The sequence below is a fragment of the Procambarus clarkii genome, chromosome 92 (assembly GCF_040958095.1).
Source record: "Procambarus clarkii isolate CNS0578487 chromosome 92, FALCON_Pclarkii_2.0, whole genome shotgun sequence".
Lineage (NCBI taxonomy): Eukaryota > Metazoa > Arthropoda > Malacostraca > Decapoda > Cambaridae > Procambarus > Procambarus clarkii.
In genome coordinates this window covers 3,823,076-3,839,501 of record NC_091241.1, presented here as the reverse complement: position 1 = coordinate 3,839,501, position 16,426 = coordinate 3,823,076, and the positions used below count along the sequence as shown (strand labels likewise).

Sequence of the window (16,426 nt, the reverse complement as noted above, 5' to 3'; positions counted from 1 at the left end):
TACCTATTTTACTGCTAGGTAACAGAGGCATAGGGTGAAAGAAACTCTGCCCATTGTTTCTCGCCGGCGCCTGGGATCGAACCCAGGACCACAGGATCACAAATCCAGCGTGCTGTCCGCTCGGCCGACCAGCTCCCCTGTGTAGCATAGGCTCCTCGCACAATGTTCTTAATGTGGTCCTCAGGTGACAGTTTTCTATCTAGAACTACCCCTAGAACCCTTTCTTTGTCAGAATTCTTTAAAGATTTCTCACATAATTTATAGGTTGTGTTCTCCAATTCCACATTCCATAACATGGCATTTATTCACATTAAATTCCATTTGCCAAGTATTGCTCCATATACTTATTTTATCCAGGTCTTCTTGAAGGGCATGACAATCATCTAGGTTTCTTATCTTCCCTATTATCTTAGCATCATCAGCAAACATGTTCATGTAATTCTGTATTCCCACTGGTTATCTTGAGTTATCTTGAGATGATTTCGGGGCTTTTTAGTGTCCCCGCGGCCCGGTCCTCGACCAGGCCTCCACCCCCAGGAAGCAGCCTGTGACAGCTGACTAACACCCAGGTACCTATTTACTGCTAGGTAACAGGGGCATAGGGTGAAAGAAACTCTGCCCATTGTTTCTCGCCGGCGCCTGGGATCGAACCCAGGACCACAGGATCACAAGTCCCGCGTGCTGTCCGCTCGGCCGACCGTCTCCCCGTAGATGGTAGATCGTTTATGTAGACAATGAACATTACCGGTGCAAGAACTGAACCCTGTGGTACTCCACTCGTGACATTCCTCCAATCCGATACCTTGCCTCTGATTATGGCCCTCATTTTTCTGTAAGTTAGGAAATTTTTCATCCATGTTAGAAGCTTACCTGTCACCCCTCCAATATGTTCCAGTTTCCAGAACAACCTCTTATGGGGAACTTTGTCGAAAGCCTTTTTTTAGGTCCAGATAGATGCAGTCAACCAAACCATCTCTTTCCTGTAAAATCTCTGTGGCTCGATCATAAAAACTGAGTAAGTTCGTTACACAGGATCTTCCAGTTCGAAAACCATATTGTGTTGTTGACCATCCTTTGTGCTCTGCCTTTTGTGCTTTGCACCATTTGTTCATGTATTATTTTGTCCTGTAGTATTTGCTTCATATATGTGTATTTACAAGTCTCATTTGTTGTGTGAACTTTGGAAACCATTCTCCTCAATCTGCATGTGCTTAGGGCTGCCCTTCTTTATACTCTTACTGATGTTGCCTGTACCCTGCCAGCATTACTTCCCTGGTGAGTTCAGGTGTTTGTCCCATAGAGGTCAACCTCTTGTGGAGGTCACCTTGCCCTGAGTAGTGCAAGGATCTTTGACTTCTCAGCATGGCTCATAGGTTGGGGCAGTCTTTGATTTATTAATTATGGGATACACTAGGGTTCATGTGCCTGTATATACAGCATACTACTGATGCTCTTTGCAGCCACATGTTTCCTTAGTGCTGCATTTGGTGCCAGTTCCTATTGGTGAGCATCCCTTCACTATTTATTGTACCAAATGTATGTACAGTACTGTCATATAAATTAAATATTATTATTATTAGTATTAGTATTATTAATATATTAAATATTGATGTATTGGCAGGTTATGTCATCTGCAATACAGCATCTGCAGATAAGTAGCCAATTAAAATTCATGGAGAACTTCAACCCCAAAACCAGCGAGAGAGTACGGCGCAAGAAGAAGAAAGTGCAATACTTCACCAGTACAGGAAGGTGAGGTGTAGGGATATACTTCCTACAGTGGGGGGGTATTTTAAACAATTGTTTACAGGACTATAGTATATATTATCAAAGTAATTTTCTCAGTTTCTGAATGTTAAATGTTTTTATAGCCTGCACCTTTAGGGCTTGCATGTTATATAGGTAAGGTATAAGTGCAAGGGAAGATAAAATGTAAAAAAATTACCACAATTTGACATGCTGCCAGATGATTTATTTTATTTTATTTTTTTATTTTTTTATATATACAAGAGTTCTTACATTCTTGTACAGCCACTAGCACACAGAGTTTCGGGCAGGTCCTTAATCCTATGTTCCCCGGAATGCGACCCCGCCAAATCGTTTAACAATCAGGTACCCATTTTACTGTTGGGTTAAACAAAGGCTACAGTTAAGGATTTGCATGCAGTAAAACCTCCCCGGCCAGGATACAAACCCAGGACAAAGCGCTCAAGAAACACCAGGCAAGTGTTTTACCTCTACACCACAAGGGACAGTCTGAGAGACTGGTATGAGATACACAATTCCTGTGTGCACATGTATGGCCAACATTCGCCAGCAGTGTCATCTGCCACACAATATCTGGGTGCTCAGGCTGCTCACATGATCACTGAGCTAAGAGCTAATTATACCACCTGGACAATGTCACTATACTAGGTTCTCATGACCTTTTCCTATAGCTTAATAAAGATCTTTGCAAATGGTCTTATGGTCTAATTTCCCATTGTCGGGGAAAAAGATGGTTAAGGGGACAAGGATGCGTAATTCAAGCCATCACAGAAGAACCAGTCCAGTACCCTCAACACCTCTTATAAACAACTCAACTAATTAGCAACTCAAGAAATGATAATTAATGCTTTGCAGATAATCATTACCATCCAAACTAATCTTTGCTACAACCAGGTGGCAGTACTATACAATCCTTAGCTCTTTAGTAGCCCATATGTTGAGTTTTGGCTGATTTTCCTACTGTGATTGTTGCTTTTATAGGCTGCTTCAGTACATGGATAACTGGTTTTTGGAAATGTCAGCACTGTGGAGACAGCCCATCCATCAAACAAAGACCCAAAAGTGATTCCAAGCATCTGCCAAACCCCATGTTTATGAATGAAAAAACGGTTTACACACGACTCACAACTGTTGACGTTCGAACACTTCCGGAACAAGTGCTTCACTGACGAATTTTGTTAGAGCCACAAACGAACAACTGTAAATGCTTCACCCACGTACTACAAATACAAATAATCGCCAACAGAACCTAACTTATGCCTATATATGCACAATATACTAATATATTATTAATTTATATTTGAGAAAATTCCCGTTTTGAATGAACACCGTGTAAAAATTTATGAATGCGTCTGTGGGGTCGACTGCTGGTTGTAATTAACTTGAGTGAGGACAGGTTGGTGGAGAAATGCCCAACAGACCACTGGAACATTATCTAACACAGTGTATAGTTACAAACCAAATAAGATTTCAACTGATATTTAATAGAGCAGAAGTTGTTAAACACATAGGATAGAATCTTACTAAAGCAAACTTAAGTCATAAATACTCATACACCACCTAAGTAAGACGGAAACGAGAAACACATAACAGTTAGTGCGCCAGCCAGAGGCTTGGGGCCTGTGCAGGAATATCCCTGCAAAAAAAAAAAAAAATCATGCTGGTTTCCTTATTAGCTTGCAATAGCTTCTTCACTGTTCCAAGATCTTATTTGATTTGGGGAAATGAAAATGCATTCATGCAACTCTGCCTTAATCCCTTGTTCATATCAAGAATGAGTGTTCTATATTTTTTCTCATATGGTTCATTCAGTGTTGGTATTACCCCACCATCTGGAGCAAGCCCCCAGCCATTTTCCAGACAATAATTTAGGTCATCTGTACTTAATATTCCCAAGAACAGCTTTACATGAGAAAAAGCAATGTATTTCCACCAGTCTTCCTTCTTGTCAGGTGTGACACACTTGAAACATGACTGGGCCCAGATTTTCCAGCTTAGACTGCCATCCTAGGTAATATCTAATGTAGAGTATCAGGTGACACTCCAAAGCATTAAGGTTTGGAGTAATAATGAACCAATAAAAACCACTAATATTATTTAACATGTATATATACTGTACAGTGCATTGAGAAAATCAACTGGAGGTTGGAGGCGACTTGTACCCGCAACCGAGAACATCCCAGCTGCTGACGTTAATCACTGAACCACCCTGACTTTATAAATCATACAACCAGATTTCTACTGAAATCACTTAAGTCTGGAGTTCCTTCCTGAAGCCAGTCCAAGTTTTATATATGACCCACAAGTACCCGGGTGAAGGCAATGTTGCTCATCCACCGTATGCTCCAACATCAGATAAACAGAGAAATCACACTAACATGATAAATATCAATGAGAAAATCAACTGGAGCTCAGAGGTGATTTAACCTGCAACCGAGACAATCCCAAGAATCCTCGAGAAATCCAGCATTGAATGCAATAAAACGCCTCATTCTGGTAGTGCCTCGGTAGCTCCCTGTCTGCACTTCCTTCTACGTTCATCTGTTTATTTGAGTGCTTTTATTTGCTCCAGAACTGGATGGTGAGCTGGCAGAGGACCGAGTTCCAGGCTGCCTGGTACCGGCAATCAGTTCCAATTGGCTGGACCTACAGTATTTTCAAGGGGATATTTTGTCTCATATAAATTGTTTAGGATGTTGTTTGGCAGAGTCTAGGGTTTGAGTCTTGTGAATCCAGCACTTGTCTGTAAAGCTTTACTGACTTTCTGGATGCTTTCCCAGTGAAATGACGGAATGTCATTTGCTCCCATGCACCTCTGTGAGAGGAGCCGGGTTCTGGCTCTGGTCTCTGGTAGGCCAACAAAACTTCTGCGACTGATGTGACCTGTACGGAGCATCTTGGTGAGATAGCTACGTGAGCCACCAGGGCTCTACCAGGAGTCGTTTCATTACATTCAACGCTGTTTTTGTTGTTTCTGCCTCCCACAGTCTACATTGAACCAAGAATATCTTGAGCTGCATATTTTGTAACATTATTCTTTTTTATTTTTAGGACGAAAAACCAGAATCAGCAAAGTATTTATGGACCTGATGGTGCGCTTGTTAATTCCGGCAAAGATTTATGTGACTGCCTGCAGAGTGACTGTCCTGGATGCTACTACCCTTGCCCCAAATGTTTTTCTGGGAAATGTGGCAGTGAATGCAGGTATAGTATGGCCAAAACTTGCTTGTTTGTAGTTGGCTAACTCAATGTTTTCCCTGTAAATATGCTGTATTAGTGTCTCATAGTAATCTTGCATGTTATAGAACAAATTCCATATGTTGTTGGGAGAATTTCAAAATTCATCATCCGTATGGTTAGATCCACTATGTCTGAAGGCCAGAATCAATTACTGTCAGGCCGGACAATATAATGGTATCAGTTCTACAAGCAACATTCAAGCAGCCTCTAAGATCCTTATTAATTGTGCATGTTCTCATGTTTTTCTAATACTACCATTTTCTCACAGCTGTTATTGTGTCATTTGTGCTGCCAACTGTTCTTGGTAGCTCTGGTTTACAGGTTGAGTCTGTAACGTATGATTATGTTACGTTGTTGGGTAGATTAGATACACAGTGTTTAGTGAATTTCATATTTATTTAGTAGTCCTGGATACAGCAGTGTCGTAGACATTGAGACGGAGCTTGGAGCAGAGCAGAGAGCTGAGTGTGGCCGGAGTCGCGGAGCTCTGTGGAAGAGCATTGTAGCTGGATGCAGTCCTAGTCTGCTGCCTGTTTTATGTCGAAGCTGTAGAGTCTTGGAAACGAATAGAACTGCATACGCCGAGTGCTACAGTCTTGACTAGAAATTGTACTGGTTTGCTATTCTCAAATCGCTTGCTTATATACGGTGACTACACCTCACAATAAGATAGGAGGGTGGAAAAACTGTTACCTGTAAATAGGGATAGGATTATAGCTTGTGTAGTTAGTGCTAATTAGTTATGCTATTAAGATGTTGAGATAATGGAGGGAATATAAGTTTACTCGCTACAAGTCCTTCAATAGCTTTTCTGATAAGTACCGGTTAAACCATGCCTTTTCTAAGAGGCCTCAAGCCAGGCCTCCTGACTCCACTTTGACCTACTGCAAGCCATGACCATAATCTGGCTCTCTTTATGAGGCAAATGGATTTTGAGAAACAGAGATCTATCCAAAATATATAATATCATCAGAACGCTTACGTACAGCAAAACAAGCAACTGCCTGAACCAAATTAGGAACCTAATAGTCACAATGAAAATTATCATTACTTTAATGTAAGCACACAAACACTGTTGCACCTCACCACCACCACCAGGTGGCAACCCAGGTCACCTGAGACTTCAGCAAACAACCCCTTCCCCCCTCCCCACCCCATTCCCAGAAACTATCAAGAACAAGTCCTAGGATCCACTAGAACAAAAGTAGGCTCTAAGCCCACCAAACAAAATCTGAAGGGAACTAACTGCCCAAGCCTCCCATAGCCACCGTCTCACCCATCATGGAAACCTGGGAATACTTGAGCCGAAGCCTGTCAAGAGATCCAACTTTCTCAGCAGTTGGGTTCAGCAAAGAGACAAGGGAGTTGTATCTCTGCTATCTGAGCAGAAACACAACTTCCTTGTGTCCCTTCTGTTGCAGTCCGAGTCATGAAAAGTACAAAGGCCACAAAGAAAAAAGTGAGCTAAAGCCACCGCCTCAAAGACAGGCCAAGAGCCACTCTCATTTGTCACAAACTTATTACAGCCTCCACATACAGATTACTACTGTACTACACTCCTCATCAACAGGCCTCACAGTGGAGAGCATGTCCAGTGTGCTACCTGGAAGTAAGGTGACTCAAGAAGAGTCAGCTTGTAAAGGAAGAGCCCAAACCTGTCAGAGCAAGCATCTCTAGTGGGGCAAAGGGAAGCACAAGCTGACTATCAAAGAAGGGAACGCTGGCCCACAGTCAGAGCAAAAAACAAAGCAGTCCCCTGGCAGAACTAATGCTCCAGGAATGGCCAATATCACTTAACCTGAAGCAAAGGATGGGCTTCACCAGAGGCTCCATGTCCTTTATATCCTGTTATTGACAATTGAGTAAGAGGTGGACTGGCTCCAGCTTCAGGTGACTTGGTTGCCACTTGGTGGTGGTCAAGGGGTATCAAAATTAGGGTGTTTTGTTCCACTTATGTTTTGTGATAATGTTTCTCTTGGTTTTGGGTTAATTTTTGATACCCCTAAGCTACTCTTGCTTGGACAAGGGTAGATCTCAGAGGCCTTATGAATCTCCTTTAGGTTTAGATTCGGATTGATGTCCATAGGGAATGGAAAGGATGGGGGAGGTAGAGGGATGGGGAGATGAAATTCAGGAAGAGGATGCGGGTGTAGAGAGAGAGGAGGTTTGAAAGTTCGGTGGCCTGTCCACCATGGGTTGACATTTTTGTGTGTGTTGTTTGTTTGCGTATGTGTTATGTTGGGTTGTCAGTACATTGGCTGGGGGGGCTAGTGTTTGTGACCTTGTTGGTGTCCTAAAGCACTAGAGCCGATGGAGTTGGCTGAAGGAGGCTAATCTTAGAAACATCAGGGTAGTTACACTTCTGACGCCACGACAAATGGTTTTTTGGTTTTATATTTTTTTTTGTAGGTGTTTTATTTATTTATATATATTTTTTTTTTATTTATTTATTTTTTTTTTATTTTTTTTTTTTTATTTATTTATTCTTCATTTGGTGTAGATTGGGTCCGGGATGGGCCACTCATCTGGATCGTCTGGCAGACCGCTTAGTATCTGAGGGCTTGGGAAGGCCTCATCATGGATATGTCTGATCACTTTTTGTTGGAGAGTGATTCTTCTGGTTCTGTGTGGTGGTTCGTGGATCTCGTAGTCGCTGGTGGTGTTTTCTGCTACGAAGGGATCTTCTGGGTCTGGGACATACATGTTCTTCATACGGTACAGCTGTCTTCTGGCCAGGTAGCTGAGCCTAATGTTCATTGGCTTCATGTTGAGCGTCTCATGGATCAGGTCAGTTCTTACCCTGTCCCTCAGAGTCAGGCCCTCTGCAAAGCGAAGTGCTTTGTTTTGTACTCGTTGAATCTTCAGCATGTTGGATTTGTTGGTGAGGTTCAGGGGAACGTAGGGGTATTCCAAGCTAGGCCTTATGATCATTCTGTACAGGTGGAGCTTGATGTGGGATGGGGCTTGGTTGAAACGGAAGAGCCTCGCCAGTGAGCCCCGGGCCATCGCTGTCTTCTGGGATACGTACTGGGAGGAGTTGAGTAGCCTGTTGAAGTTGTACCCGAGCACTGTGTTGGAGTTTGAGATGGCTATGGGTTCACCCCTGATTCTTATTCCCCCCTCATTTTCAATGGAGAAGGCCATACAGCCAACAGTGCTTAATTGGATCTTTTCTGGGTTAGTGGTGATCCTCCATTTCCTTTCCCAGTTAGCAGTCCTTGCTAGTTCTACGTTTGCCTTACGGGTTACAGTTGCATGCTTGGCCGCTTGGATGCTAGGGTTAGATGTTATTACGTGTGTTACGTCGTCCGCAAATTGTACGATAATGGTGTCCCTATACTCTGGTTGGGGTAGGTCATTTACAAAGATGTTGAAGAGAACCGGGCTCAAGCATGATCCTTGGGGGACTCCAGCTGTTGGGGTGAAGGCTGCGGCCTCTTTTGCCTTGAAGCTGGGGGTAACTTGCCTATTCTTAAGGAAATTTCTGATCAGCCTGAGGAGGGTCCAGTTTTGCGCTGGTAAGTCTGCTAATTTGTACACAAGACCATCGTGCCACAAGGTGTCGAAGGCCTTGTGTACGTCCCTCGTTGCAATCAAAGCTACCTGTTTTTGCTTTCGAATTGAGCTTACGGCGTCGTAGATGATGTTAATTGCGTGCTGGGTTGATCTATGTGCTCGAAAGCCAAACTGCTTTTCTGTGAAGAGGTTGTTGTACTCCATGTAGTAGTTAAGACGGTTTGACATGATTTTTTCAAAGCACTTGCCTATCGTGTCTAAGAGGGAGATTGGTCGGTAGTTGCCAGGTTGGTGGGGGTCTTTCTTGGGTTTGGGAATGAATATCATCTTGGCTGACTTGAATGCTACAGGAATGTGACCCGATGCCAGCATAGCGTTGAATAGGTTGAGTATGGATTGCATAAGATTGCCTGGTAGAAGTTTGATCTGCAACGCTTTGATCCCTGATGGTCCAGGGGCCTTATCTCTGGTGCTTTTGATGACTCCTCTCATCTCTAGCATAGTTATGGGTCTTGTTAGAGGGTGGTCGTCTTCTAGGGTTGTCAGGTCAATCAGAGGGGTGCTGTTAAGGGAGGCGGCATTTTCTGTTGTCCATTGGTTGACACGTTCAAAGTGAGTGTTGTTGAAGGCTCTGCTGTTTGAAGCTGTGAGTGTCTTTTTCCAGGCTGCGCCCATGAGGTCAGCCTGATCCTGTGGGTCTTCTATTTTTTCTTGCTGCTCCTCTTCATCTTCGTCAAGGAATGTGTGTACAAGGTGGGTGAGGCTGGGGTTAACCGATCCCAGGAGCTGTCAGATCTTGCGCCAGAAAGTACCCGGCTCCCTTTTGTACTGGTTGGCCTGTCTCACTAGGGTTCCCCAAATGTGGCTCTTGTGGGTCAGCGTAAGGTCTATGGTTTCCCTTCTGAGTGTTTGTAGGGTCAACGCTGGTGGCTGGCCAGTTTGGTAGTGGCTTTGGCAGGCTCGCTGGTACTCATTCATTTTGCCTCTGATTTCTCGGGTCGGCTTATATTGGTGGTAAGTCCTTGTGGTGGATATTTCACAAGTGGCCTCGGTTGCAAGCTGGATCCGGTTGTGGATGGTGTTTACTGCTTGGTCGATTGTTTGGGTTGGGAGGTTCTCGAACTCAATGATGGGGTCGTCAGCAAGGAAGGTGTCATATTCACGGGCACGTATGGTTCCCAGTCTGGGCCTGGGTGGTGCCACATATCTGAAGGGGGCTGCTTGGAGGGATGTGACCACAGGGATGTGGTCCGACCCCACGTTCCTGCCTGGGGTTACTCTGCAGTGGAACAGGTCACAATCTCTGTTGGTCAGCACTATGTCAGGGGTGCCCCTCTGGTTGCCCGCAAAGAACGTCTTAAAGTGGGGGCCTTGGAAGGAGAGGTCCCGGTTTTGCATTAGATTGAAGAGCTGCCTGCCCTTGAGGTCTGGCCTGGCAGGTGCGTTGAATAAGGCCTGATGGTGGGCATTCAGGTCTCCTGCGATGATAGTGGGGAGATTCCTGTCGAGCAGCTTGTTCAGAGGGATGGAGGGGAGGTAGGCCAGTCTAGGTGGTAGATATGCGGTGCAGACGATGAGGGGGCCGTGTGAAGTGGTGAGTTCTATTGCAAGAAAGTTGTCGTCTTCTACGAGGATGGGGCGGTAGGAGAGTCCTCTTCTTATTAGTATTGCCACCCCACTGAACCTACCCCTGTTGACTACCCTGGTGGAATATCCCCAGATGGAGATGTGCTGGTCCTGTCTGGCCGCTGTTTCATTGAGTAAGATTCCATCTGGGTTAAGTCTGGCTACTTCCAGAGTGAGAAGGTATCTGTTGTTGAAGAAATGTCTGATGTTCACCTGAAGGATTGCGATCCCCATTATTGACTATGAGACGGAAGTGTTTGTTTGGCTGTAGTGCCAATGTTATTACATTCGGTTTGGTCGCTTCTGTTTGTGGAGGTGGGGGGTAAAGCTGTTGAGCCAGGTATCTTGTTCCTGGTTCCGGTCGGGGATTGGTTGGGGTTGGGGTTTTCCATACGTTGCTGTGCCATTGAGGGGTCTTCGGTGTCACTGCTGTTCATGATGTCCACATCCGTGGTGCTAGAGTCGCTCTCTGGTGGAGAGTTGTGGGGGCTGCTTGCCCTTGCTCCGTCCTCAGGGGATGGGGTTCGGCTGTAAGTGTTGGTCCTAGGCCTCTTGGTACAGCGTTGTGTGGAATATCTTGTTGTGGGGCTGCGGTTTTTGAAGCGAAAATTCCTAGGGCCCCGGATGGGGTTCCGTATGGCAAGGGAATTTGTGATAGCTTTGAGGACGATCTTATGTGGGATTGTTTCAGGAAGGGTGGACATAGGTGTTTGCCAGATTGTCGGGGTGGAGGGGCCGGGATTGTTCAGGGAGTTTGGAGTCTCCTGGGCGTTGGTTGAGGCCTGGGGGCGAGGAGTACTAGGGTTGGGGTTGTTGGGTTGTGCTTGGGCCTGGCCGGCGGTTGTTGTGATGTTAGGAGTCAAGTAGGCAAGCGAGTCCTCGGACATATGGACAGGGGGCAGGCCATTGTCTTTCCTAAGTGAGTTCCAGAAACCTAGGAGCTTCACTGGGTTGTCTGGAAATTGGATTTGTGCAAATGTTAGGAGTTCGGCCCCTAAGCTGGGCTTAGGGTCGGGGTTTGGTGCAAGAGAGTTAGGTGTTGGGGCCTGTTGTGTATGATTCTGGGTTTGCTCTGGTATAACCGTGGGGTTATGGAGATGTTGGGTGCTTTGGTGTCCCCCTTGGGCCACCGACTGGGCCTGTTGTTGGTTAGGGATGCCCCAGGCATTTACTGGTGGAGGAGGGGCAGGGATGGTAATAGCTGCCTGTTGGCGGGCTGCTGTCTCCGTTTCATGCAATTGCTTGATTGCCTCTTGCCTGCGAGGACAAAGATGCGAGATTGCAATGTGTGGACCATTGCATAGAGCACATTTGGGTGTTGGGTTTGTGCATTCCCTGTAGCTGTGTTCCCCTGTGCACCTGCTGCACTTGGGGGGTTCCATTGTTACATGCATTGGAATAGTGGTCATACTGAAAGCATTTGAAGCATTGCTTGAGCTTGTAAAACCTCTGTGGGTTGATTTTGTCAGGTTCAGCCATGATGCCAAATGCAGAAAGGCCTTGTGTGCAGACTTGCGTTGCTTGCTCCGGTGAAGCCAGAGTAAGTTTCAGTACTTGGTTGTTGCGTTGGGTTGTGAATCTGTGGGCTTGAAGTATTTTAACATCCCTGTTTTTCCTCTCTATTTCTGCAATTATTTCCTCATTTGAGTGATCCATGATGATGTCATGGATCCTATGTACAAAGATGGTGCGTTGGGCTTGGAATTCGGCAGGGGGGTAGACAGTGATATTCTTCTCCCTTAGTTTGTTCATGGTGTCTGACGAAAGGAGGTCTGGGAGGTTTGCATTGGGTACCAACAAGATGGCTCCATTCGTTATTTTGTACACATTTTTGTAGGTAATCTGGGTGGCCTCGTGAACCACCTCAAGTAGTTGGGCTGGGGTACGAACCCGGCCAGATTCGTCTGTGAATCTGACTTTGGTCGCCATAGCTTGGTGGGCCAGGCAGCCTAATCTAATCTATACTATGGTGGGTGGCTGTGAAGTGTCCAGGTAGACTAAGTGGATGGTGGGTGTTAGTTAGGCCGAGGCCTCTAACTTCTAGTTGCTAGGCAACTAGAACTACTAGACAAGGTGGTAATTGAACCTATCGATAGCCTAAGCCTGCTACAAGGCTGTTAGATGCCCGATCAAACCTCCGCGAGAATTTCAAGAACCCGGTTTTGGCTACCGCTCGGGAATGATCGTTTGGAATGGCGAAATACAAGAGGTAGAAACAGTTTAGAAAGACAGCCTTATTCACACCTTAATTCTATGATTAGTAGGTTATGCATTGTGTATTGTGTGTGTGTGGTGTGACTTGGTACAGGCAGGGAGAGAATGGGGAGGAGAGGGTGGGGAATGGGGGGGGGGAGGGGGTGTGGGATGAAGGATGAGGATGGGTAGTTATTTTATTAGGACATCATACTGCTGTAAGCGTCAGTAGAGCTAGGTTGAGACACAGTACAGGTGCCCCGGCGTGTCTTGACGCCGAGAGAGCTTGTAGTCGACTGCTTTTATGCCTTTAGGTTTGGTCAGACCAGCATTTAGCTTGGGGAGCTACTGAGGGCCCACTAAAACAGTGCGTTTCAGTTACATTCAATTCTTTATTTGTATAAGAATGTAATCCTCATGCACACTGAGGGGGTCACCTTAGTCCTCAAATTCCACAATTAGCTCCACACTTATTCAAAGAATTCTGTTTAATATATAGACTAATAATTTATTAGTAGTAATGAATAAAATATGGAATAAAATAATGTTGAATAAGTAGGTAAAAAGAGAGAAATGATGTGTTAAGTACATCAGATGCAAACAGGTGAAATAAGTTACAGTAAAAAAAGATGCATCGGTCAGTGGAGAAGTTTTGTTTTATGAGTTGTTGTAGAGCATTTTATGTCTCCAGAGCAGACTATGTTATGGCAACTTTTTAAGGATAGAGAGCTAGCAATCGGAACATAGATTTAAATTTAACTTATGGGTATTGTTGGTTTGTATAGTGTGATTTTTTGTAATCAATCCCATGAGCCATTTTCTGGTTATTCTGTGAAGAAGTTATGTACAGTATTTACCTCCTCTACACAGCACAATTGAGAACAAAATAAAATAATGGAAAGGTTTAATTAGTAGTAAGTGTGAATACACTAAATTTTATCTTTGTCTTTCCAGAATGAACAGGAAGTGGTACTATGAAAAAGTTGAAGTCGAGGGTACAAAACTCACTTGGACAAATGAATTTGTGAAGAAAAAATAATTTTTAGCCCCTACTATCCACATAATTTAGCATGTCATCAAGAAAGATATTGAATGGTGATATGTATTTGTACCACAGATTATAAAGTGACCTCGCTCAAACTTAACTGTTTGGGCTGAACTGATTTGTAACATGCGTAAGATTTTGTTCGATCCAATAATCCCCCAAGTACAGTACATTGTACTGTTTACCTGCTCAAAAAATAATCTCAGTTATGATGGTTTTCTGTACATTTTTTAAACACTATTTTTGATAATGTGTATTATTGTCATATTTGAGCTTATTTTAAAGTTGTATGCATGTAATTAATTTGTATTTTTATTAGGTTGGCTATTTAAAGACAAGTTTAACTGGTAGTTACAGCAACAGCTTAAGCCAGCACATCCCAGTCTATACAAATATATTGTGGTATACCCACAAAATATCCCAAGAGTGCTGCAGCGTCTTATTATTACCATTTTAATCATCTGGTGCAATGCAAACATTTTAAATATAATTTAAAATTATAATAATATATAGATTAACTATAATTTAATTATAATGTGAGTGCCTGTACTATGAATCCTTCCAGAATAACCAACTCTGTTACACATGTCTTTAATAATTCTCTTGATACAACATTATTTTCATTACCACACAGATGCTGAAGTGCTAAGATTAAATTAAATCTTAACATTATATTAAAATGTTATATTTTGAATGCTAGTCCTGCATATTTTTTTTTTCATATTAAGGACTTTGGCAGTTAATGAACAAATACGTATAATCTTGAAGCTATTTTGCTTTCATTTTTTCGAGTATCATTTTCCAAGCCCGATATAGGATCAGGCTTGGTGTATGAGAGAGACCTTACATGAGCCCATTCGTCTTACATAATTGCATAAATATTAACATTTGCACCACTCGGAGGTTATTCTATTTTAGAATGCCATCAAAATATAAAGGGAATGAGATATTTATGCACTTGAACAAGGAGATGGAGCTAATAGATTTGTTGTTCTCTAGTTTTGGTGGCACATTTTAAAAGTTGCCAGTTTGGCTGCCTCATACTTGAGTATCTTTCAATTAATCATGTTCCTGTTTGATCAAGGACTAAGAATAACTGAACTGTTAAATGTGAAAAGTATTGATTGTGTTGATTAAATAAATTGCATAGTTTTTGTAAAAAATTTATTGTAACATTTTAATAGATTATATTGACAGTCAATTTGTATTAAATTAAATTAATGCAAGTAATGGAAAAATTAATTATTATGGTAATTAAAGAAGAATCAATTAAAATGAATGGAGAAAGATTAGATGTAATAAAGAAGTAGAAAAATAGCAATAATTAGTATGACAAGCATCTGCAATATGGGAAAAAAAAGTTTACTTTTGACATTGTGAATAACAAATTGGTTGATGGTAACAATACAAAGAAAATTGGATGAAGGAGTCAGCACACATGGGTCATAACAAGGCAGCCTGTGGGTTGATGCCTTTATTAGCCAAATCATCTAAAACATTGCTGCAGTTATACAAACATTAACCTACACCAAGTTAAAAATGGCTCCAGTATAAAGAGTATTAACATGATCCGCTATGATACCGCAGCACAGCACCAGTATATATTGTAGTTTCAAAGCGTTATATGACAGAGTGCTGGGAAGACGGGATACCACGAGCGTAGCTCTCGTCCTGTAACTGCACTTAAGTAATTACAGTGTAAGGCCCGATTGTTTTTTTTTTTTGGGGGGGGGGATCATTTTCACACGGCATTAGCTACTTCATTTCAAGGTCTAATTCCAAGGTAAATAATTTGAATTTTCTTTTTTTGTTACGTTTTATAGTGGCAAACATGAACACTGAATAACAAAACAGAAAAGGATTGAATAAAAACTCCAAGAATGTTGTGTTTTATTTGTAAAATCTTTTTCCTTTGAAGAATATTGACAGTAGTCTGTTATCTGCAATTTCAATTCTGTTATGACTTTATCATATACTCAGCACAGTCTATTTACTTTCCTAAGAGAAAATATGTAAACATGGTGTATGCCTGACATCTATCTTCTAACTCGCAATTCTCATTATAATGGTTTTATACTTGTAGTTTTCTTTCCACAATCTTACATGTAACCCTTTTAAGACTATCGGTAATAGGCCTCAGCTAGGCATGGCCCTTTTTAACTTGTAATGGTTCCAGAAATTTTTTTGATCGTTATTAGTATACCATTTGCTACCATGTTTGTCTTCAAGGTATTCTCTTCTTAATGAAAGTCTTACTTGCTTTATATTAATTTTCCCTTTAACATTTCAGTCTCTTAACTAACCCTTCAGCATGTGATCAGACTGCTGGGACAGGGAATGGACATACTCTTGGAGAATGATAAAGAAGTGTGTGAAAAACTCAACAAGAGGTTCCAGGTCTACAAACTGGAACCCGATTGGTGTCCAAGTAAAGGTGATAACAAATGATCAGAAATAGACATAATTGAAGTTAAAAGTATATGAGGTATAAAGTCACCTGGAGAAACTGGATGTAGCAAAAACCATAGGAACAAATCAGATATCATCCTAGTTACAGTGAGACACTGCAGGGATCTGTAACTAGAAGTAACTGCAGAAGGCCTAGTGGCCCATACGAAGCAGCTCCTATTTATAACCACCCAATCCCACTCATATATATGTCCAACCCCACGTTTGAAACAATGGAGGGACCCCACCACCACGTTACGCGGTAATTGGTTCCACAAATCAACAACCCTGTTACCGAACCAGTATTTACCTAAATCTAAACTTATCCAATTTATACCCATTGTTTCGTGTTCTGTCTTGTGTTGATACTTTTAATACCCTATTAATATCCCCTTTGTTATATCCTTCATCCACTTATAAACCTCTATCTTCGCCTTTCCAGTGAATGCAATTTAAGCTTTGTTAATCTTTCTTCACATGAAAGATTTCTAATTTGGGGAATTAATTTTGTCATCCTACGCAGGACACGTTCTGACTTCAGAAGTGGGTATGATTGATCAAATTCATGTGGGGAAAAGCTAACCCCCTCGT

The 16,426-nt window shown here is 42.6% G+C and overlaps 1 protein-coding gene across 8 annotated transcripts in view; it reads left to right on the top strand.

Annotated features, from left to right (window-relative positions):
- LOC123775153 (uncharacterized) overlaps positions 1-15,268 on the top strand; it is a 41,448-nt gene extending 26,180 nt beyond the window's left edge. For all 8 annotated transcript variants that reach the window (XM_069319159.1, XM_045770082.2, XM_069319158.1 and 5 more), the window contains 3 exons: positions 1,622-1,752; positions 4,819-4,971; positions 13,297-15,268. In XM_069319159.1, the coding sequence (XP_069175260.1) occupies positions 1,622-1,752; positions 4,819-4,971; positions 13,297-13,381 (369 nt within the window). In that variant the 3' untranslated portion in view covers positions 13,382-15,268. The remainder of the gene's footprint in view (positions 1-1,621; positions 1,753-4,818; positions 4,972-13,296) is intronic.
- The last annotated feature ends 1,158 nt before the right edge of the window (positions 15,269-16,426 follow it).